This window comes from Molossus molossus, unplaced genomic scaffold (genome assembly GCF_014108415.1).
Source record: "Molossus molossus isolate mMolMol1 unplaced genomic scaffold, mMolMol1.p scaffold_m16_p_5, whole genome shotgun sequence".
In the NCBI taxonomy this organism is placed as follows: domain Eukaryota; kingdom Metazoa; phylum Chordata; class Mammalia; order Chiroptera; family Molossidae; genus Molossus; species Molossus molossus.
The window spans coordinates 54226002-54250484 of record NW_023425388.1 but is presented as its reverse complement, the minus strand read 5'-3'; the positions used below and the strand labels follow the sequence as shown (position 1 = coordinate 54250484).

At 40.8% G+C, this 24483-nt stretch overlaps 1 protein-coding gene across 1 annotated transcript; it reads left to right on the top strand.

Annotated features, from left to right (window-relative positions):
• Positions 1-10000: 10000 nt before the first annotated feature.
• On the top strand, positions 10001-23810 carry CLDN1 (claudin 1). The gene is made up of 4 exons (XM_036243783.1): positions 10001-10451; positions 19407-19571; positions 21753-21837; positions 23521-23810. Exons 1-4 carry the CDS (start codon positions 10229-10231, stop codon positions 23681-23683), a joined length of 636 nt encoding a protein of 211 aa, XP_036099676.1. The 5' UTR covers positions 10001-10228; the 3' UTR covers positions 23684-23810.
• The last annotated feature ends 673 nt before the right edge of the window (positions 23811-24483 follow it).

The window sequence follows — 24483 nt, the reverse complement described above, 5'->3', positions numbered from 1 at the left end:
TGAGCATCCTCCCATGGACAGAGAGGTCCCAGTTCGATTCCCAGTAGGGGGTATGCAGGAGGCAGCCAATCGATGTTTCTCTCTCATATCCATGTTTCTCTTTCTCTCTCTCTTCCTCTCTCTCTAAAAAACTCAGTTAAAAATATGTTAAATAAATAAAAGATGTGGAAACTGTCTTTTTGTTCAAATCAACTGTAGAACCATGACCAGAATGCTCTAGGTCAGTGCTGAGCACTAGAAGAATCTGAGATGAGAGGGTGTTATAGAGTCGCACTGTTCAGAATGAAGCAGCTCCCTTGTCTATCCCTTGAAATGTGGCCAGTGCAACAGAGAAATTGAATTTTTAATTTTAATTTTAATTCATTAAAATTTAAATAGTCACAGGGAACTAGTGGCTACCAAACTGGACAGCACATTTAGTTAGCATCTGGGGATTATAATTGCATGCTTTTCCCTTACATCCTACCAAGGAATTGAAAGACAATTCTTATGAAATGATAATGTAGCAAACCAGAAACAAGTCTTTGTATATTTTAAGTACCAGAGCCATGCTTAGTAAACTGCATAGTTAGTAAATATTTAACGAAGTTTGTGGGACTGTGGTGGTGGCCACCATAAACATTAGCAAGGTAGAGGAAGACAGTTACTGGGGGCAGATAACTTTGTGCAGCCAAAGGCGAGCTGGCTTGGTCTCTGCAGCAGGAAGGCCAGGGGTGTCCAACTAGCGAACAGCTGGCATCTAGTGGCCGTGACCCCACAATGTGTGGTAATACAGGTCAGAGTAACAGAACATCGGTTTTAAACTCACTTCTAACTGTGGGACTTCTGCAATGTTGTGTTCTTTGCCCTCTTCCATTTTCTCATGTTTACTTATTGATTCTACTTCCACCTGCTGGAACCTCTTGTGCAACTTCCACAGAGAAGTAGTCTTTTCTAAATTTTTCTCACGGGGGGGGGGGGAAATGCAATGGGGGAGAGGGCAGACCTTATTCTGAGAGTTTTGTTTTTAAGGTAGAAAGTACATGCGCACACTTGCCTTTGGAAAATTAATTTCAGTTCGTTTTGATTATTTTTCTGTGGGTTATGAGATTTAAATTATTTTTTTATACTTCATTATGGCATGATATGGCAGTTCCTCCCATTGCAAAGTCTCTCACCCCCACCCCTCTCTCCACCTGTATTGTTACATACTGGTTCGATCCTCAGTGTCTTCCTCCATACAGTTATTGGAAAAGATGAGACTAATTGAGCAGTTAACATTTAGTTCTTCTAAATGTTTTATGTAATAACCCTCTCCTTACAGCCGCCCAATGATGGTACAGTTGTCCCTCGCCACCCTGTGCTTCGCCTTTTGCAGCTTCACTCTATTGTGGTTTTTTCAAAGATATTCATTAAAAAGTTGATAGAGACAGTGAAAATGATACAGTGAGAGCTCGGTTGTCTGAGTCAATTATACATCACTGTATTATATTAAAATTAAAATTACTGTACGTATGGACTGTAGGCCTATGTATTCGAGCACCCCAGGACTCCTTCAACGCAGGTGCAACTGCTAGAGTCTGGAACGGTTTAACCGTGATAAAGGAGGGATGGCTGTAGCAACACTAGCATCCTTATTTTGTAGATAAAGAAATGAGGAATCAGAAGGATAATTAGTAACTAAGGTTGCCTAATGTTACACAGCTAACAATCAGCAAAACCAGGACTGCAATGCAACAAACCTGGAGCTAGGACCCTGTTGGCCGTTTTTGCCACACTGACTTCACCAGCTTCATTATGACGCGCAGCCGGTGAAAATTAGAAGATGAATCATAATTAATTTGTTAATATTATAAAATAGTGTAATTAATCTAGTAATTTAATAGCTAGTTTATTTATTTCTTAGAGCCAACTTTTGGCAATCAATACAATAGAGGAAAGTCAAGGTGTAGTTTCTGAACGTCTCAGGCTGAGGACCTAAATTACTGAGCATACAGTTAGGACGCAAATACATTTCATTATTATACTCTGTTTTTTTTATTATTTATTTTTAGAGAGAGAGGAAGAGAGAGATAGAAACATGGATGTGAGAGAACATTGACTGGCCGCTTCCTGCATGCCCCTCACTAGGGATCGGGCCCACAACCTGGGCATGTACCCTGACCTGGAATCGAACCAGCGACCTCCTGGTGCATGGGTCGACACTTAACCACTGAGCCACACCAGCCGGGCTAATTATTATATTCCTGGATTAGGAAATATTTATGGCTAGTGCACCTAGAATTACATATAATCATTCATTCTCCCATATATATAATAAAGTGGGGGGGAGGGAACTCTGTCCTACAATAAGACAATAGCTCGTTAATTAAGCAGTTAACTGGTCTCCAGTATACAACTAATTAATCGCATCATATTTTTTCAACAGGTTATTCCCACTTTTCTCACAGTTCAGACCCTCTAGCCCTGGCCTCCAGCTCCACCCAGACATAGGCACACCCTTCTAGCTTGAATGACTGCTGCCTGTCCATGGCCGGTCTCCACAATCCACTCTCCGTTCCTCAGGATAGTGTGAAAAACGTTATCAAACAAACCTGATTCAGTCTGGCTCCTACTTGAAACCTTTTCATGTCTTTATATTGCCCTCAACAAAAATCCAAATAACTATAGTTAGAGCTAATGATTTACATCTACATATTAATTGGAAATTATCTCAATGCCCATTATTCCTCCCTGTTCCAAATCTTATTATTCCTCCATACAATGTAGCAGAGTTGCATTTTACAGACTAAAATCATCCATAGTATAATTGTCCTTGAAAATCTCCTAGGAAGCAGCTAATACTGAAGTCTGACATACTGTGTAAATCCAAGAGGTCCGGCTTCTCCCCCATCTTTGTAATGGTTATAACCGAGAGGAAATCAAAGCCCTATTCCCCATCCATGCTCTCCTTCAGGGACACGCATGTCTCTGTCCTGTGACGGTGGGCAAAACCACCCAGCATTTTAAAAAAATTATGACCATTCTTAATGCACCAAAAAGCACTAAGGCAGACAAAATTCATCTCTACCATCTCCGTCAGGTGAGGCATTGGTCTTTCAGACCAAGGTATTAAAAACTATAATCTCTATTACACTGCCACATCTTTTTGTTTTATCTTCCCCCAACCCACCACAAAAACCAGGATTTCCTTGAGAGTCAAAACTCAGCGATGTGTTCCAGTGCCTCAGATTCCTCATCATAAAGACTAAAGATTTATTCTCCGCTGGTCCATCCACCTGTTCACTGATATACTTAATTACCCAGCACTTACTTTTCACCCTGATATGACTCTAATTTGGGGTCTTTTTGAGGCTCAGTTTGTCCTGGTGGTTTGGAGAATCAGAAAGGCGGAACATGGGCATGTGCTTCAGGTTAGTCCAGTGCCCTGCATGAAGTTCTCTGACCCAGGAGCCAGATCCACTCAGCTGGGATGCTAACTCCGTCCTTTACCCACTTTGTAACTTGGGGCAAACTACTTTATTTATTTGGGTCTCCGTTTCCTCATCTATAGTGATTGTTACCTAACTCACTGACTTTTTTGAAAATTAAGTTCATATAAATAAAACCCTTAGACTCTAAACAATTAGTAAGCATTAGTTAGTGTGATGATTAATTTTATGTCTCCACATGGCTAGACTATCGTGGTCGGTTGTTTGGTCAGGCACCGGTCTAGATGTTGCTGTGAGGGTGTTTTTAGGTATAATTAACGTTTAAATCGGTAGACTCTAAGTAAGCAGATTACCCTCCATAATGTGGGTGGGCCTCGTTCAATCAGTTGAAGGCCTTAAGAACAAAGATTAAAGTTGCTGGTGGTGGGGAGAAAAAAAAAATTCTCCTTAAAACTGCAAAATATGTGACTCAAGACAGCAATATTAACTCTCACCTGAGTCTCTAGCCTGCTGACCTGCTCTACAAATTTCAGACTTGGCAGCTCCCACAACTGCATGAGCCAATTCCTTAAACTCTCTCTTGCCCCATATAACATCATGTCTAATGCAGGGATCTATCTACCTATTTATCTATCTATCTATCAATATATCTAATCTATTGGTTCTTTTTCTGTGGAGAACACTGCCCAATACAGTTAGTGTTGCCTTAAGAAGATTAAAAGTAAAATATCTCAGTGATTTTACCTTGATTCTTGATGATCAAATTAGGGAGGTGTTTCTAGCATCCTACTGACTAAAAGGAAACCTTTCCCCAAACAGAACACAAGCAAAGAAATAAAGTAAGGCAACAATCCTTCATCAGCTTGTTTCAAGGTAGATTTTTGGTGTTTCAGGATTCTTAGGCTATATTCCTAGAAGTGGGATCACTGGGTCAAACAACAGTTCAATCTTTAATTTTTTGAGGAAATTCCGCACTGTTTTCCATAGTGGCTGTACCAGTCTACATTCCCACCAGCAGTGTACTATTGTTCCCTGTTCTCTTCATCCTGGCCAGCACTTGGTGTTTGTTGATTTATTAATGATAGCCAATCTGGTAGATATTAGGTGGTACCTCACTGTTGTTTTAATTTGCATCTCTCTGAGGATTAGTGACTTTGATCACTTTTTCATATGTCTCTTGGCCATCTAAATGTCCTCTTTGGAGAAGTGTCTATTTAGATTCTTTGCTCATTTTTTAATTGGATTGTTTGTCTTTTTTTTTGTTGAGTTGTATGAGTTCTTTACATATTTTGGAAATTAACCCCTTATCCAATGTATCATTGGCAAATATGTTCTCTCACACAGTGGGTTCCCTTTGCATTTTGGTGATGATTTCTTTTGCTGTGCAGAAGCTTTGTAGTTTGATGTAGTCCCATGTGTTTATTTTTTCCTTTGTTTCCCTTGCCCTGAGAGATGTATCTGTGAAAATTCTGCTATGTGAGATGTTTAAAATTTTGCTGTCTATGTCTTGTTCTAGGATTTTTATGGTTTCGTGACTTACAATTAAGTCTTTTATCCACTTTGCACTTATTCTTGTATATGGTGTAAGGTGGTGGTCTAGTTTCATTTTTTTGTATGTACCTGTCCAATTTTCCAAACACCATTTATTAAAGAGGCTTCCCTTACTCCATTGTATGTTCTTGACTCCTTTGTCAAATGTTAAATAAGCATAATGGCTTGGGTCGATTTCTGGGTTCTCTATTCTGTTCCATTGATCTATATGCCCATTCTTGTGCCAGTACCAGGCTGTTTTGATTACCATAGCTTTGTAGTATAATTTGATAACTTAAAAAGTAGATTTTGATGGTTGAAATTCTACTGTTTCCCCTTTTGTTTCTAAAGAGATAGATCTGATAGGCTAGGAGTGAGGAGGGTGTCTAAAGGGCCTTTATAAAGTCCACCTGATAATGAGGCAGAGACTTAACAAAAATCTTACACTATGGACTTTTCCCCGGGCCCTCTGAAGAGCCACACTGATCTGCAGAGAAAACCATTTGGCACCATATCTCAGTCCTTCCTGTGCTCTGGGTCCGCCCCATCTCAGAAAGAGCCTTTAATCCCAGCCAATGGAAACTACACAGAACTTGGAGGGGGCACCTGTTTAGGACCTGGACAAGAGGCCTAGAAATCTCATCGAAAGCCCCCACCCCTCTCATTGCTGACTTTTTCCCCCCTAAACACAAAAGTGCACTTCCTTGCTAGAAACACTGCATAATCTGTCACCATGATTTAACTATGGCATCCATTAAAAGAATCAAGGCAAGAAAGAGTCTTTCTGAACAAACGTGAGGATCATTTTGTAAATGGCAGGATTAGTAGAGTAAATGCATCTGTTCTGCTTGAAACAATAACTATCATTCCACGTGCTTGCATGAGCCAGCTACTGTTCTAAGTGATGCACAGGTTTCAACCTGCTTAATTACCACAACATTATGAAGGGAGTTTTACTTACTTAAAAAAGGAAACATCTAAGGCACAAGAATGCTGTACCAATTTTGCAAGGTTACTCTGCTAGTAAATGATAGAAATAAGGTTCAAAAAGTTGGTACTGTAACTACTCATATCTCACTACCCTCTCAAAAATGCCAAAGAGAGTCAAAGGCCTGTTTCAAGTAGTTATGACAGCCTACACCAGTGTTTTTTAGTCTTAGTAACCCTCACATTCTAATACTGAAATCCATGTTAAATTTTTACATTTGTACTTTCATCCCTCTTTCAAGCCCTAAATAATTACATGGCAGGTTGCAGATTGTTTACTAGGACATGTGCCCATCCGTTCTGCTTTTACACCCGAAAAAGTCAATGTTAACATGCATTGCCAAAGGCTTTCTTACTCTTATCTTTAACTATATCTGAGAATCTGCCAGCCTGGCTCTTGGGATTGTGTTTCTTTGTCTACACTCTGTTCCATCACCGGGAGCCTCATCTGTACTTTCATGTCTCTGAGTATCTCTTCTACTTTTTCCTGGTTCTCAGGTTCAAGGCTGAGCCCAAGCATCGGTCACACATGGACACGAGGTAAACCAGTGAGCCATGTGCTGTTCTCACCCATACTTCCCTCCTCGGCAGCAACACTCTCTCACATGATTGTGTACCCTCCTGATGTACCAGCAGCAGAAATTAAGAAGTGACAGGAAGGAGCAGAAGGACAGTCACAGAGTGGAACATCTCACCACTGCCTGGAGGAAGAAACCCCTGATGAGAGTGGTTACACCCTAGCAGCTATTGCCCTCCATGGATCTGGTTCACACAGGGAACTACTGTAGGGCAGGGCTTCAAGGCACGGGCACCAGGGTCAAAGTGTACAGTTCAGAATCCCATGCTGCCAAATGCCGAACATGACCATGGGAATGTGATCTGACCTCTCTGTGGCTCTGTCACCTTCACATGGGAGGAGACAGTGCATATAAAACTCGTAGCTCAACACTTGGTGAGGACAGTGTGATACCCACATGTGTCGGCTATTATCACTTAGAGTCATAAAGCTTTAGACTCAGGTGACATTTTCGAAGTCAACTTCTAATTTTTATTAATAGCAAAACTGAAAAAAAGAAAGGAAGTAATTTATCTGAGCGTGCATAGCAGATTTTCCTATTCCACAGGCAGGACATTTGCCCTACTATTGTCAGCCTTTCTAGAAGCTTCTTGGCCACAGTGCTATCTCTATTGTTTATGCATCCTATGTGAAAGGCCAATGTTTGTAAGTTGTTTTTCCTTTTCAGTTCATAGATTTATGATGAGTCATTCTCTCACCTATCTGCTCTCAGAAAACTAGACAGAATTAGGGATGCCAGAGATGGGCATGGGTCACAGCAGGGTAATCAGCATCCACCGCAGCCTTACAAACATGGTTGTGGGCGATGAAGTAACCAGCCTCAGAGAGACCTGGAATGAATAAAAACAAAAACACGGGCCATAGTGACCGCAGAATTCATCCCTCCAACTCCCTGCCAACTTCTGGTTGATAGAAACAGGCCCTAATGTAGATTAAAAGGCCCTGTATATACTCTAGTTTCTCTTCAGATCACATAAATCTTTCGCCTTTTAAAAGGCTCTGTATACAAGTATATTTATTGAACTCAAATCTTGTCTTCATTAATCCAATCTGAGCAACAAAGAAAATGTTTTAGCCCTGGCTGGTTTGGCTCAGCAGTTAGAGCATCGGCCTGCGGACCAGAGAGTCCCGGGTTCAGTTCCCGCTAGGGGCACATACCAAATAAATAAATAAATAAATAAATATGCCAAATCTAAAAGGCTACCACCATTTAAAAAAAAAAAAGAAAAAAATGTTTTAAAAATATTCTAAATTCTGAATTGGCTGGAACAATAAAAAGATAAAATTATATGATTCACATGGTAGGGGTCTAGCCCAATTGCAAATTCTGAGACCCTCCTCTGAGCTCAGTAATCCTGGAGAATAATAAATGCAATGTGATGGATACTTTTCCATCCACAGGACATCCAGGGGGAACCTAAAAGGAAAAACTGACTTCGGGCCTAGACTCAGCCCGGATGCAGCCTTGCGCTACAGAGCTGACTAACAGCCTTCCTTAGGGTCTGGGGAGGCTTTCAGAAGGACAGCATCCACTTGTTTTAATCTTGCTTACCCCTAATTGGATCTCTTCATTCAGCACATGTGCTCCCCTCTTCATTGCTAGCCCCCAAATGTCTCTGCAGACTGTCCTTTGAATATAAGCCTTCAGAAGTTATCTGGAGATAGCCAGGTGGAACTGAGGCTGGTGGAGTGTGGGGGTCTTTGTTTTTTCACTTTTATTTATAGACTCTTTATGAATGAAATAGACCCAGAGACATTGAAAGTATAGTTCAGAATGACAAACCTCAGAGTAGGGGGGTGGGGGGGTGGATGAGATGAACCAAAGAACTTATGTGCATGTATGCATAACCAATGGACATAGACAACAATGCTAGGGCGGTGGGGTGGCGGGATGGGGAGGAGGGTGTCTAAGGGGGGAAAAAGGAGAAACATTTATAACAAAAATAAATTAACCAAATATGAAAAATAAATAAATAAAAATAACCTTTTTAAGGCAGTTTTAGGATCACGGCAAAATTGGGACACAGGTACAAAGAATCCTATGCATTCTTAGCCCCCACACATACATACATAGCCTCCCTCATTCTCAACATCCCCCAAATAGTCGGTTTTTTCATTCTTCTTACTCACACCCTGAACCCTTCACGTTTCCCTCCTTGTTACAAACTGGCAACTCTCATGGTAAATATTAGGGCATATCTTGTTTTCTCCTTACCATGTTTATTTCTGCCTCCAAGGTGAGTCTGTTTTTAACAAAACCATAGAAGCTTCTCCTCCACCACACTCACACCACACACAAAAAACAGTTGGGAAAACATTTTAATTATTCCAAACCACAACACCACTTAAATACAGAGAAGGAAGCTTTAGAGACCCATGGAGGGGGAAAAAAGGCTCAACTAGAGTAAAACCTGAGGGGGTAACCATAACGGTCACTGCAAAACCAGTCAGAACCCAGACCTCCTACCTCCCAGCCCAGTCCTATTTCTACTGGGGAAAGACTTTTTAGATGCTCTTGCCTTTGATGAATAACATCTGATAATTCTTAATGAAACACTTCAGGGTGGGGGGTTGTGCATTGAGCATTGTCCTGGTCCTTCTTTCTCTGGTCCACAGGCTGAGGCTCTAGCCGCTGAGCCAAGCTGGCCAGGGCCGTCCTGGTCCCTTCTATAATGAATTGCTGCTCTAAGACAAACTGCTGTGGGGACCAGGCTGGTGTGCGTGTGTGTTTGGGGGCGGGGCGGGTAGGCTGCATTTTCAGAGATACGATAATAAATTAAAGGACATATATTTCAGCCAAGTTGAGATGTAAAAAGCAGAGTGGGCTGAGAACCAAGTACTGAGATATGCTGCTAACTTGCAGTGTGATTTTCTAGAAATTATGTTTCCTTTCTGGGTCTCCGTTTCCCATTCTATAAAATAGAATGACTTCTTACCATCCTTGCAGAAATGCATGGTTCTAGGAGAGTCCCTGAGGAGAAGAGGGGCCGAGGAAGGGGAGGAGAAGGGGGAGGGAGGAAGCTGAACAAAAGGGAGGAGTGGAGTGGGGTAGATAAGATATACCTTTTAATAGACAAGGAAAAAAGTTAAAAACGGAGCTTTGGGTCTTATGAGGGCTCTATACTTTTCATCTTTTGCATTTTCAGTGTTTTCACATACAGGGTAATTTGGGGGGAAATAAAGATTGAATGAATGGAGGGCCTGAGACGGCTAACTAGAGAAAAAAAGAGCTGGGGGAGAAATAAGAAGGAGCGAGCACTGGAGCACCCTGCGTACCTGATCCCTTTCAGGTCCTCCCAACACCGCGGCCGCACCTTTCCGCCCAGGGCGCGGGGCCACCGCGGGCTCGCCCGCTGCCCGCTTCCCCAGCGAGCCGCCCTGAAACCGCCAGGGGGCGCTGCGCGGCGGCCGGGCCGGGCCGGGCCGGGCTGGACCGCAGGGCGGAGGGCGGAGGGCGGAGCTGCTTTAAATTGCGGCGCCCCACAGGTTGGCGTCTCAGTCCCGGAGCCTGGAAGCAGCCGCAGCTTCTCGCACCCCAACTCCAGCACCAACCCGGATCTGGCCCCGGACCTACAGTCTCTCCAGCGGCGGCGCAGGGAGCAGGATTCCCTGCACTAACTTCGTCTGCGCGGCTCCGCCAGCCCCGGGAGCTCCGAGTGAGCCTCTACAAACTCCATCTGCTGCACCTGCCACCCCTGAGTCAGCCGGGGAGCCCGAGTGAACCATGGCCAACGCGGGGCTGCAACTACTGGGCTTCATCCTGGCCTTCCTGGGCTGGATTGGAGCCATAGTGAGTACAGCGATGCCCCAGTGGAAGGTTCACTCCTATGCGGGCGACAACATCGTGACAGCCCAGTCCATCTACGAGGGGCTTTGGATGTCCTGCGTGTCGCAGAGTACGGGGCAGATCCAGTGCAAAGTCTTCGACTCCCTGCTGAATCTGAACAGTGAGTGCTTTTCCCCTCCCCCACAGCGGCGATCCAAGACCCCCAACTCCTCAGTGGCTCTGTTTTGGGGTAATGGCTATCAGCTGATTCTGTTGTGTGATTACATGTGATTATCAATCGTCAGTTGATCAACTCTTCTGATCGATGTCGAGAGAAAGTAGAGAGGACTGTGGTTTGGAAAAAGGAAGGCTCAGGGCTGAGCTCTAAATGCGCCTCAAATTCCCTGGGTAACACTTTTTCTCTTCCTCTAGGTGTGGTTTCATTTTAAATTCCAATGAGAATGAGGTGGGGATTGGGAGGTGAAGGCCAAACTTGAACTTGAGTTCTTAGGCCTCTCCTGGACATGCTAAGATTCTGTGTGAACTGAAGCATGGTAGGGTTTGGACAAGAAAATGGAATGCTTTGAAAAGTTTAGAGCCTGGTGGCTTCTCAGGTTTGTAAAACTAAATAGGTAATCTCAAAGTCTTCGATGATTTCTCCCCCAATCTATCTTTACTGTGATTTTTTCATAGAAAAAGTCACATTCCCACATGGAATGCCGCAACTTAGAGCTTTCTCCTCACATTTAAGTTTGAATCTTTTTATTCTTGTGATATTTAAGATCCAGTAAGTGGGGGAGGGAGGCTTTGTACCCCCTTTCACGACTTTTTGAAGCAGCCTCCTGAGATTCCACTGAACATTTTTAAGTCAGGGGTCTTCAGAGGAGGCAGGTTTTGTAGGTTATTTTGGAAAGTGAAGGTTGGTGGCAGGTAGGAAAATGATAACGAAAAGAAAAGTTCTGAATAACTTCCCATTGTGATCTGAAGGGGAGAATGGAGATACTGAGCAAAGTGCCATGGAAGAGACAACGCTAGTGACAGCAGAGGCCACCTGGAGTAGGAAGGCAGAAGGAAGAGGGCGAGTCTTCTCTGCTAGTTTCCATCTTCCGGAAGCAATTTTCTGCGTAATGGACGTTTGCTCCTTATTTCCGTCCAGCTGAAAAGGATTAGTAGAGAGAAATATTCCTAAGGGTAGTGGGGAGGAGGATGACAGGATGGCTCTTTTCCCTTTTATTATTTTTTAAATAAAAGCTTTGGAGTGCCTTGTCTGAAACTCATTAAATTCCCACATACCTAGGTAATAGACATGTACGGCTGGAGTATCTTCCTTCAGATATTACACTGGTTTTCATGTTGCATGGGTCTGTAATGCCCTCGAACTTGAAGAAAAGCTTCCGCAGTCTTTGCCTAGATAGACCAGCCTGCCCACCAGCCCCTTTAATGGGCTGAGGGGGAGCAGTGTTGTCCTAGCTCAAGTTTACTTCAGTTGCTTTGTTCAGCTCCCTCATGTGGTTTTGTGAAAAGCCATATACTTTCGGGTTATTAAATCTGCTCCAAATCTGTTTCGATGCCTTGAACACCTGTGGAATTTGGTTAGTCAGTGTTCTTGGTGGTTTTGAGTGTTGTCATTTTAGCTTTTCAAAGTTCCCATTTTAGGATTTCTTTATACCAAATGTAAGAAATATATTAGATATACTCCTTTATATAGTCATTGACTTTCCCCATGGAAAGATAAATACAGATGGTGTCAGGATTCTGGGGTATCACGTTAAGGAACAGGCAGATGGAGAAGGTTCTAAGGACAATTCTAGAGAGGTCTCTGATTCCTTGTATCCAAATAGTTCATTTTCAAACTGTTTAAACAGGTGTTCCTTTAACTTCCTTAAATGACCAATGGGATCAGATTGATTCACATTGCAAATGCTCAAACAGGCCATCCCTACCTGCGATAACATGGCAAAATGTTTGATTTTCATTTATTCTTAGTTACTGTAGCTATTACAGTTTTTGGAGTTACCATGGAAGAATTAAACAATGTGCTCCTCCTCTCCCCAGTACACATTTTGGAGATTTCTATATATCACTCCAGATCAGATTCCTCTTTTGGTTTTGGTTAAAGCTGGAGGTTATTCAAGGTGGGGCTGATGCCTTTCTCTCAAAACCAATTCCCAGAAGAGGGAGCTTTGACGCACAGGTATTCTCTTCAACCTGCAAATGACTCATAGGATGCCTTTGGATGGAGCCCAAAGAACCTGTCTCCATTTCTCCACCTGGGCAATGGTGCTCACGCCCACCTGATGTAGAGACCTGGGGTGGTGATTCATTGACTGGTTTTGGTATAGTTTTGTCACCTCTAAATGTGAACAGGATCATCTGTAGTTATAAGAAGACTTCCTTGTAAAAGGCTGCATTCCTTGAAGTGCTTTTGGGTGAAAAGCTTGGCTAGATGTTTCCTGAAATTGAATTTTGTTCTCTTTGCCAATGGAGCCTACTTGGACTCTTAGGGTGGAGATACACAGATTAATCAAGGTTGTAGTGCTAAACATGTTAAGAGCCCTGTTCTCCCACTCTACATACTGTCAGCTGGAAAAAGAATAATTCCATAAGTGTCTAAAGAGATACTGTGTGCTTAAACCAATATAGGAACTGAAAGATGCAGGGTTTTTGTTTGTTTGTTTGTTTGTTTGTTTGTTTGATTTTTAGGTGGTTCTTGCAGAGCAGTTTATGAAAATGTAACTGAGACACTTCCTGGGGAAACAAATGTTGCGCTGTGCATTTTAGTTCTAACACTGGCTAAGACCACTTCAATTCCATCCAAAGTACATGATGTTTATTGACATTGATAATGCCTGCAGCTGAAAGTTGGAATGTACAAAGGAGAGTGGCAGATACTAATAGAGTAGACTTTTCTGGCTTAAGCGGTACATCTTGCCATGTTCTGATCCACTTCTCAAACTTTTAGCAAGCTAGTGTTTATTTTGTGTGCTTAGTTAATTGCTTCTTCTTGTTTGGCTTTAATAGCTAGCAGTGTCCAAAGATTGGGTTTCCCTAGGAGGCTGCATGGTAGGAGGTAGATAAGCAGAGAACTAAGTAAGCATTTTGTTGGAATGTTGTAGGGAAAATACAAGCACCAGACAATTGGAGGTTAGACTAGACTCTCTAAGTCACATCCAACCTTGGGATTCTGTAATTTGTTTATAAGCTCCTCTAGCCTGTTCAACTTGCTTTGCATGAATACACATGTGTGTAGGAGTGCTTAATGAGTATTGGTTGTCCGTGAGGTTTCCCAGCACTCTCACCATGATGTCAGGCTCAATTAAAGAGACAAAATCACTAACTTGGACAGACTTTGAAGCATAGGCAGAGAAAAGGGCACCCATTTACACTTCTCCAGACTGTAGTATGCGTCTAAACCAAGGGTGTTCCAGGAGCCATTGGTGTTCAGGTCTGTTTCAAGCATTAGTTATGACTCCTGGAATGATGGAAGTCAAAACCAAATCCAGGCTTGAGATCAGAAGTTCTTAATTCTTACCCTGGTTTTGCACTAACCAGTCATGTGTATAATGGTGAGCCACTTGGTCTCTCTGGGCTAGAGTTCCCCCACTTATAAAATAGGGCAATGTGAGGGGAGTAACGAGATGGATCCATGATTCATTCTTCCCTTCCACAAACGTGAGCTGTCTTGCTCCTAGAGATGCAGCTAAGGTGATATATGAGGTACTCAAGTTGATTTCTTCAGGTACCAACATTCTTTGTTACTAATTGCAGTGACTGAAGGGAAAAAGTTAGGTGGCACAGGTTGGGTTTCTTTGTTTGGAGTGGTAAGTGGCATAGAGGAAATATAGAAACATAAATGTCATTATGAGACAATTATTTGGAGGAAGGAAAGAAGTAAGGAAGGGAGGGAAGGAGGGAGGGAAGGAGGAGAGGAAGAGGAAGGGAAGAAAGAAGGAAGGCAGGAAGGAAGGAAGGAAGGAAGGAAGGAAGGAAGGAAGGAAGGAAGGAAGGAAGGAAGGAAGGAAAACTGCTTAGGACATTTAGAAAAGTGGAAAGTCCTGCCTCATCCCAGATCACTTCAGTTTCTGACTGTGCTGGTGTCCTGAGGTCATACCCAGTGGCCACCATCTTATGCATCAATAAAATGGAAATGCTAACAATGAGGACACTTAACTTTGAACTTAAGTAAAAGCAAGATTTAGCAAGTGAAAAGGCCATGGGAATATAGTTCTGTGATGAGCTCATTTCATTGCAGAGGAGATGAAAGCAGCTTTATTCCATTGACCCAATGTTCAGTTCATCGATTTCTTTATTACTTATTAAGCAACCACTGATGCAAAGTGGGACTATGTGAGGATGTAGATATACTTAAAATCTATCTTGTTTATGATATAGAATACACAGTGTAGTAATGTAATCATATGGCCAATAAATAGCATGAACAATGTCAGGTGTTTAAAAAAGATTCTGCTTCTTGTACAGTAAAACTTGAGAAAAGCTTCAGAAAAATACAATCCCACTTGTCTGTGCTTGTCTTGCTCCACTATGTTGATTAACCTAACTGTGGTGGATCAGTAACTTCTAACTCATTTCTTGTCTTGTAAGTAGAGATCTTTTAAAATATTTTTTCAAATTATACTTTCAGGTTACAAGTGGTAAGAACTTCTCAGAGAGTCTTTCATCTCCAAGATTATCAGTCTAGCTGAGTATAATTAAAAGACTGCCTTCTCCGCATATTGCTGAATAACGATGAGAAACAATAGGTGGCCAATGTTTGTTAACCATTTTCTCCGCAGATGACTTTACTTAGTGATGATATTATAGAGGTATCTGCAAATGTAAAGAGCTAGAGAAGGAACATATTTGCTTCTAGATTTGATTTAATCAGACTGGCTCTGAGTGAATAGTCAAAGGCTATGCTGTACCTCTCTGGTCCAAAATATTATTTTGTAGCTTTTATTTTATTTTTTTTATCCTCACCCGAGGACATTTTTCCATTTTTTGTTCAGGTAGAGTGAGAGGGAGAGAGAGGAACAAAGAGAGAGAGAGAAACATCGATGTGAAGGGACACATCGAGTGGCTGCCACCCGCACGACTGACCAGAGCCGGGGACAAACTGCAACCAAGGTACATGCCCTTAGCGGGAACCGAACCCGGGTCTCTCAGGACCGCAAGCTGGCGCTCCAACCGCTGAGCCAAACCGGCCAGGGCTATTTTGTAGCTTTTAAACACCCTTTTCAACTTGTCTGCTCTGCTGATCGTCATTCTACTGCCGGGGGGGGGGGGGGGGGGGGGAGGTCCCAACCTGGGACCTCCTTGAAAGCTCATTAAATATATAATTTAAAATTTTAGAAAATTAAAAAAATAAGTCTGGTTAAGGAAAATATATGAATGTTTCCTCCCTGTATGAGTTATTAGCTTTTAATGTTCTAAACTGAGTCTGGTTTTATGTAGTTAAATGTTTGTATGCACAGACTCTAGTGAGGCATTTCTCAGTACATTTTTCCCCAATGGTTAAGCTTAACACAAGATAGTATTTTTATCTATTCTAATATTAGAATTTGTAAAGAATAAAAACATGTTTTAATTTAAATTCATTGAACACAGATTGTTTAGGTACCATAGCCTGTCAGGTGCCATTTTTAGTTCTTTGGATGGAAATATGAACAAATATTTGACCCAAGTCATCAAGGAGCTCACAGTGATATATTTTAGATCTCTGACTTAAAATACTTTCGTAGACATTAATTTGAAGAATCCACCTGGTTCCAGCTTAAAACTGTGAAATTTAGATTCTACCTGCACATAAAACCCTCATAACTTCTAACACACTTGCTTACTTTGATTTTTAATCCATCATTACATATGCCCAGCTACTGAGTTTTTATGCTGTTGTGATTCTCAGCCTCTTTCCTTCACATTTTTACATTTTCCTACATGCATCACAATAGTTAAGAATTAATCTAAACGTCTCCAATGAGGCCAGATGAGATTTTGTGTTTGATGCCCACTTAGTGTTGTACAATACAAGGATGTATCCTGAGTCAATGGATGCCAAGGACCGAAATGAAAAACTATTGCTTTGTAAAAAAGCACTGTTGCTTTATCAGATTTTTAAAAAATGAAACACAAATCCCTTGCTCTATAGAGTTTATGACTCCTAATTAAAGTTTTTTTGTTTGTTTGTTTTGTTTTGTTTTAATGTTCTCCATTGTTTTTGTGCATCAAGCAAGACATTATTCTATAGGGACATAAAACACACCAGGATTTGTCCTCTCCCCCACGGAAACTTTGTAAAAGAAGTGGGAGAATAAAATGGGTACAGCATGAATCAAATGTGTTTCCTTTGGAAACTTAAAAGAGAAAAAACTTAGCGATCAAAACTGAATCTTAGCTCATTCCAGGTGAGCACAAGGGGAGCTTTGAAGTAGTTCATCCATGTGTGCTCCCTGCCTGCATGGCTTCCTACAAACCTGACTCATGAGACAGGCCCAGCAGACTCCTTGTGAAGAACACCTTGTGATCAGAGTGCTCGGACCTGCTGGGCGGGTGGCCTGCTGTTTCTATGTGAAGGGCACACCAGAATGATTATTATGGAAGCTGGGTTTGGTTTGAGGCCCTACAACTTCAACAAGGTAGAAAGCTTGGAGAGAGATCAGAGAAAGAAACAGAAGTAATGAATAAAGAGTTAGAAAACTGAGTATTTATGAGAGAGCAAAGAGGAGGTGGCTGACAGCTGTAGGAGGTTCTGCATATTTAAAGGGCCAGCATAGAAAGAATTCTGACTGATTGTGCTCTCTATACCCAGGGTAAAAATCCTCCCCCGACCCCCACTTTAAGATCCTCTGGTGACTTATGATTGCACTTAGAATAAACTCCAAACTCTTTACCCTAACTTGCAAAGCCCTGCCTTGTTTTACTTTGCACATCCTATCATCCTCCAGTAGAGTGACCAGCTGTCCCAGTTGGTCCAGGATCAAGGGTCTTCTTTGGATGTAAGACAAGTAGTTTTACTTATTTTATTTATATTTTATTGTTGACAGTATTACAGATATCCCCCATTTTTACCCTATTGCCTCCCTTCACCCAGCCCCCGCCCCACCCCAGGCTTTCTCCACACTAGTGTCTGTGTAGGACAAGTACTTTTAAAACCAAGACAATCCAGCCCTGGCCGGTTTGGCTCAGCGGTTAGAGCGTCGGCCTGCGGTCCTGGGAGACCCGGGTTCGGTTCCCGCTGAGGGCGCGTGCCTCGGTTGCAGTTTGTCCGGTTGTGCGGGTGGCAGCCACTCGATGTGTTCCTTTCACATCGATGTTTCTCTCTCTCTCTGTTCTTCTCTCTCCCTCCCACTCTACCTGAACAAAGAGTGGAAAAATGTCCTCGGGTGAGGATAAAAAAACAAAACAAAACAAAAAAACCAAGACAATCCAGGCAAATGGACCGGCAGTCACCCTGTCCTCCAGCCATGTGGATCACCTTTGTAACTTTCAGCATTTCCTCTACCAATATGCCTTTGCTTGAAATGTTTTCCTTCTGAATGGAATTTGAAATCTGTGTTGTGTATAAGAGCTTAGTTATTTTAATTTTCCTTCTTAGTAATGATTGTCTTTGCAAAAACTGTTGGTACATCAGAAGGAAAGACACACCCTCACGGTGAAGTCCTTGGTACTTTCCTCTTCAAACCACTGTGTTTTGATTCAGCAGCTCTTATACCACGCAGGAGTCTTAGGAGAAGTGTGTAGGTAGGTGCATCTGTGCTCACACCTACTTATGAAGAAGAGGTGGATGTGTGGGGGCAGAGGGGAGTGTCTCTGGTTTGCTTTTTAATTCAATCAAGTAAAAATGTGCCTTGGCTTCCAAAATATCTCTCAAATACAGGGAAAAAAAACTTTGATACTTCTTAGATCGAGGGTACTATGATTTTATCATAGGTTGGTTATGGTAGGGAAGGAAATATCAAAAATATAAAATTCAATGATGTTTTAGACATCTTAGTGTCCATTAGGAGTGGTAACTTAAGTTCTCAACTCTGAAAATACCAAGACTGAGCTCAGTCTAAATTGGACAGTGAGATATGAAATCTTTCTCTCATGTCAGCTGCTTTTGAAGAGCATCAAGAAGCCAGTTGTTTCAACTCCCTGGTCAGAGATACCATCACTCGGACTGTATATAATAGAAACATGGTCCCAAAGAATAATAAGTAGTTTACTGAAAATAGCATGGTTTGTTAGGATATAAATAGTATTTATATATGCAGAAATGCTTGTTACATGTTAGCACTGTCAGTGAGATACGATCTTTGTGTGAAGGAGGAAATAAATCTAGAACTGATCAAACTCATCTCACTAGCATCGCTTGCCATGATTATGGTGTCATGGTTTTACCCTTTAAGAAACATGCTGGCATAATCTTTGAAACCTGCCCCCATTGGTGTGGTAATGACTTAGTATGAAATGACAATAACAGGAAATTAGACAATTAGTGGAATCCTGCGTAGTGGTAAAAACTGGTGGTTCTGAATGTGAATCTACTATGTTCTAAAGTAACAATTGCAAGGTTATTTAGTATTGTTCTTAGAAAATGGCATTCATATCATGTCAGTCACTGAAGATAGAAATACTGTTTATTAAGCCATGATAATTTATGAGAAATTTATTTCTTATCTTCCAAATTCACCTGTGTTTTTTCTGAAGCTTGATGGCTGGGGTATAAAGCTGTTTACTATTACCAAGATATATTGTAAACCATTTTCATTATAAATGGTTTAACATTAAGGATAACACATATGATTGTATTTCAGAATTAAAATATTCCATTAATAAGGATTAAAGATGTATTAGATCAGCTAAACCTATTCAACCAAATCATTATTCTTTCAGAGGAATTTGAATTTAATGTTGAAAACATAAACTGTTAGAGCTGGAGGGCTTCTAGTTCATATCCAGCCAGTTGACTGTTTTTCTGAAGAAGCCATGTTGGTTACCTACTAGAATTGGAGTCTCCTGACTCCTAGTTTAATTTTCTTTCTTTCATACAACATGAAATATATTGGTCTACCACTCTTCTCTTGTTGGTCTACCACTCTTCTCTTGTTGGTCTACACATGATTATTTTTACATGGTCTAAAATATTTTCTTCCAGGCACTTTACAAGCAACCCGTGCCTTGATGGTGGTTGGCATCCTGTTGGGACTAATAGCTATCTTTGTGGCCACTATTGGCATGAAGTGTATGAAGTGCCTGGAAGATGATGAGGTCCAGAAGATGCGGATGGCTGTCATTGGAGGCGTGATATTTCTTACGGCAGGTAAGCGAGGCCCTGCCCCTCTTTCTAAACTGTCTCTGGCATGGTTTTACCTTACTAGACTACCTCTGGCATGGTTTGAGATCTAGCTTTCCACTTCCTTCAGTGATGGTGGATTTCTTGCACTTGAATTGATGTATTTCAGTCCCTTTAAAACCTAAAGACAGAGAAACCTTTCGTCCAGCTGACGTTCACATTCTTAAAGAGGAACCAAGTGAAAATGTGGTATCTGTGCTCACGGTGGCCAGGTCTATTCTTTGAGGTTTCGGGTGCCAACCGGTTTATGAGAACCAGTTCTCCCAGGTGAAGAGAGAGATCTCTATCTAGCAAACACTAAGGAACAACTCTATTTACATAGAACCTTTCTGTGGCATCCCAGAGACAATATATGGCAAAGATGGAGAGTAGTAAGAGAGAACATAAAGAATGTGTGAATCACACAGGCATCTGAGGAATGGATGCTATTGGTATTATTGGAGAAAAATGAGAACATCATTTCAGGTGGGCAGGTCTGGTTGCAAAATAAAGCAGATGTGCCCATAGATCAGTGAAGAGAAAGGCCAACTAGAGCGAAGGTAGAATGTTGGGATGATAGGAAATTAAGTTAAATGCATTAAGAATTAAAAAAATACAGAAAGGCCTTAAAAAAACCAATATGTATTTGTTGCCTTATTGAAATGTTGATTCATGCTAGATATGTGACCTTTCAGAAAATGAGAGCCAGAGAAGACATGGCAGCCCCATTTCAGTGTTATAATAATGCTTATTTTAAATAAGATTGCATCTGTGTGTATAAAGTAGTATTTTACATATATGGTCTATTTTTGAAATTAGTATATACTACACATAATATATATCATAGTCTATTGTGTTTGAAAATACCAGTGATATAATCTACCACTAGGAGAAACTAGAATTAGACTTTTTTTTTCATCTTTTTGGCAAAAGACCTGGTAGGGGCTTTTGCCCCAGCCTAATTAGTGGATTTAACCAATAATAAAGAGTGCCTGTGGCTTTGCTAGAGATCTGGTTAGTTGAAAGTCACCAGTCTTTCAGTTTATCCAAATTATCTCCCCACAAAAAACAAACCCATGAATGGTGTTTTATTCCCAGAAGTTTAATCTTACACAAAGGCTGGGAATAAATGTTCTGCAGAGCACTTCCTTCGCCGGCCTTATTGCAACTCCCCTAAGGGACTGCATCACTCCCAGCTCAGTGTAAGGATTTTCTAGGGAGCGGGGGTCAGGCATCCTAGAGCATTCTCAGCGCATCTGAGCAGACAAAAGCACTAGTGTTTTCTCTCAAGTATTAGAGGCAATTAGCTTAGATCACCTCTTTTTCTTTTGAGGGGGAGGAGGATGAAGCATTGAAAGATTTAATCTGTCTATATTGTTGGTTTCTTAGAATGACTACGAAAGGAAGTTATTTACTTTCTTTGGATTGGAAAAATCAAGATAGTTTATACTTCTTTCAAATGATGGAATGAATTGTTTTGACTAAGTAGTTTCTTTGGTATTGCTGAAATAGGAAATGTATGGAAAACTGAGTGTGATGCATAAATGTATGTGATGTGCGCCTCAGCCATCTCAAGGCAACACCTGGCAGGCCTGGCCAGTGGAGCAGCAGAAAGTTGGGTGGGCTGGTCCATTCTGAGACAGGGCCTGCTCTTCCCTGCTGTCCCACCGCTTACTTTCCTTTCGATCTTACAGAAATGTAAATTTGGCAGTTTGGTCAAGAAGAATGTAGAAGGGTATTCCTCTTCCCTTTTTCATTTGATTCATCTACAGTAATAAGGACATTGATCTTATGAAAAGTAGTTTAGTACACTGATGTGTAACTGTATCTTTGAAGATCTTAAATGGCATGAACCTGCTGAATTGTTTCCAAAAAAGCTTTATGTGTGCCAGTGACCACAAACTATAAATGAATAGATGACAGAGAATAAACTATGCCTCACTCTGATCTACTATTTTCATCCGTTTTAACAGACTACTTGGAATAAATCAGATCTGTACTTCTAATCTCCCTAAATTAAAATAGTCCAAATTAAAATTGAAAAAATTAAAAATGTCAGCACTATTGATGAGATTTAATTCTTGTAAAATCCTTATAAATGTAATGGGCTGTATAGTCATGCTCAGTGTTCCATGGTGATTAACAGTCTTTTGTTTTGAATTTCTCTAGGTCTGGCTGCTTTAGTTGCCACAGCATGGTATGGCCATAGAATTGTTCAAGAATTCTATGACCCCATGACCCCAGTCAATGCCAGGTAATGCTATTCACGTTAAAGTAGCTTGTTTTCTGAGAAAATACCCTTTTTATGTTCTGCACAGTCCAGCTAGTGGCACAGTTTCCCAGATTTGCTTTCCAGAATTCTATGTCAAACTGGAAAATAATTTGAAAGGCCTGTGACTCATGTTAAAGTGAGTTTGATAATTGCTTTAACAGCCTATATTGATGACAGAACGTATTTAAAGTAGAAAAGTTCCAAGCTTTATACTTTGCAGTTGTGTGCTAGGCCTTTTCTCTTGTTTTTATTTAAATAATAATAAAGATTTTAATATATTTGGAATGTACTATCTGAAGTATATTGTGATACTTATAACACTTAATTGTGATTATTTGTAACTAGCACACAGATTATGATTTAAAAAATGGTACTACTCTATGGCCTAATGAATACTTCACTCTCAATAGTTTAACTTTATTTATGAAAAAAAGTTTAATTTGTTTATAAAAAATAAGTTGTGATACTACTTTGAAATTTTATGTTCTATCAGAACTATAAAATTGACTTTCCAAAGGTCATCTTTCTTAATACTGCAAGTTGTGGAAGTTCAAGGACTAATTCTTGGCTGTCGTGTAATGACACTCTTTGGTCAGGGACAAGGCCCTTTGTCTCACTGTGTTCATGTCTTTAAAGCCTAATAACTACATTCCAAGTCAGGATGTTAAGATGTAATTATTGTTTGTGAGTGTTAGGATGAACAGGTGAAAATCCCAGTGGTTGGATAGACAAGATGTGATTCTTTTTATATAATCACCCACGTACAGGAGAACACACACCGCAATGATTGTACTGGAGCCATCCCATAAGATTTACAATGCAGGGACAGAAACTGCTGGAGGTCAGCAGGCTAAAATTTTACCAGCAGTGGATGCGAGAGCACTTATTATAAGTTGCTAGGCACCATACACATATTATTTTCATGTCTCAGGTGATCATGAAAGTTGTCCAGCAAGGCAGGTGGGATCATCCTCCTTTAAGGGAAGCAGAAAGTGAGGTTGAGAAGTGAAATCAGTAGCACACAGTTGCAGCAGTTGAGAGTTTGCATCTGGATCCAAATCTAGGCCTTATCACTCTAGAGCTAGCTTTGTCTACTCTTGTTGGTTAGTATCCGTCAGTCATAGATCCTTTCCCCAAGAGTCTGGCTTCATACAACACTTAGATCAGCTTAATCTAGAATGTTCCAAGAGCTGCTTAAAAGTCTTTGTTACAAAAGCATAAATTTCAGATTTCAGTGATAATAGGTATCTGGGATCAACTATTAAAAACTCTAATGGTCTATCACTTGAGCAGTTTCTTTATAGAACGTGATTGCAACTTGGTAATAACATGACTTGTTAAGCTTTAGTCTGGAAATTGTAGTTCAGACCTGACTTCTAAAGTGTATAAACGTGCTTTACAAGTCTCCTACACGTGGAAGTCTTTGGAAATATTTGTGTAATTAACCTGGTGTTGCATGCTGTGTTGCCTGATCTGCTATTGCAAATCGTCAACAATTGCAATGCAAACATTCTTGTGTGTGTGAGCACAGACCTGAAAGTACTTCCCCCAGGGATCATGGGGGATTATTTCCATTGGGGGGAAAAATATGACATTTCTAATTATGTTTTTAGAAGTTTTCAATGATTCATTGATTGAGCAAATGCATTGTCTTTTCCTCTTCAGGTATGAATTTGGTCCAGCTCTCTTCACTGGCTGGGCTGCTGCTTCTCTCTGCATTCTGGGAGGTGCCCTACTTTGCTGCTCCTGTCCCCGAAAAACAACATCTTACCCAACACCACGGCCATATCCCAAACCTGCACCTTCCAGTGGGAAGGATTACGTGTGACACAGAAGCAAAACGAGACAACCCTGGAGCAAGCAGAAAATGGACACTGAGATGCTGTCACTGACTTAAAGACCTTGAACTTTGACTATTGTTCTGAACTGTGGTGTTACTAAAAAAAACAAACAAAAAACAAACTATTTTTTTAAATACCTATTGCTAAAAATAACTTAGTCTTATTTTATCTCCTTTCCTTAATATGGGAGGGAAGCCTTTTTCATTTGTATTACTGCTTCCCACTGAGTAATCATCTCTAATGTGGGGAGTGGTGCTCCTTAATTATAGATATGTATATAGACGTGTTTTTCTATAAAAATTAGATAGTAAAATCTCTTATGTTGGTATCAACATACTTAAAACATATCTAAATATACATATATATTTAAGTCTATATTGATTAAATAAGCAGTATCTTTGGTATATGTCTCTTCTTTCTATATGTACACATATACAATAGGTCAAATATCACTTACCCTCCTCCATCAGCTTTTAGTGTCTTTGACATAAGATCTAACCTACTAAAGTAAGTATAAATTCTTTTAGATCTTCACATGTGCCCTTTACATGTACTTACTTTACCTTTTAACCATGATCTTACAGCACTTGATTTGTCATTAGTCATTCATTCTTCATATCTTTGTTTTTTATTACGTTGGGCTTAATTCTTGAATTGAACAACAACACATTTCCTAAACATACTATTTGATTTTAAAATCATTAAGAATCAAATCTTTCTGCATGGCCAGATGATATATTCCCATTGACCTTTCCCACCTCACCTCTGTACTCTGACCTGTAATACT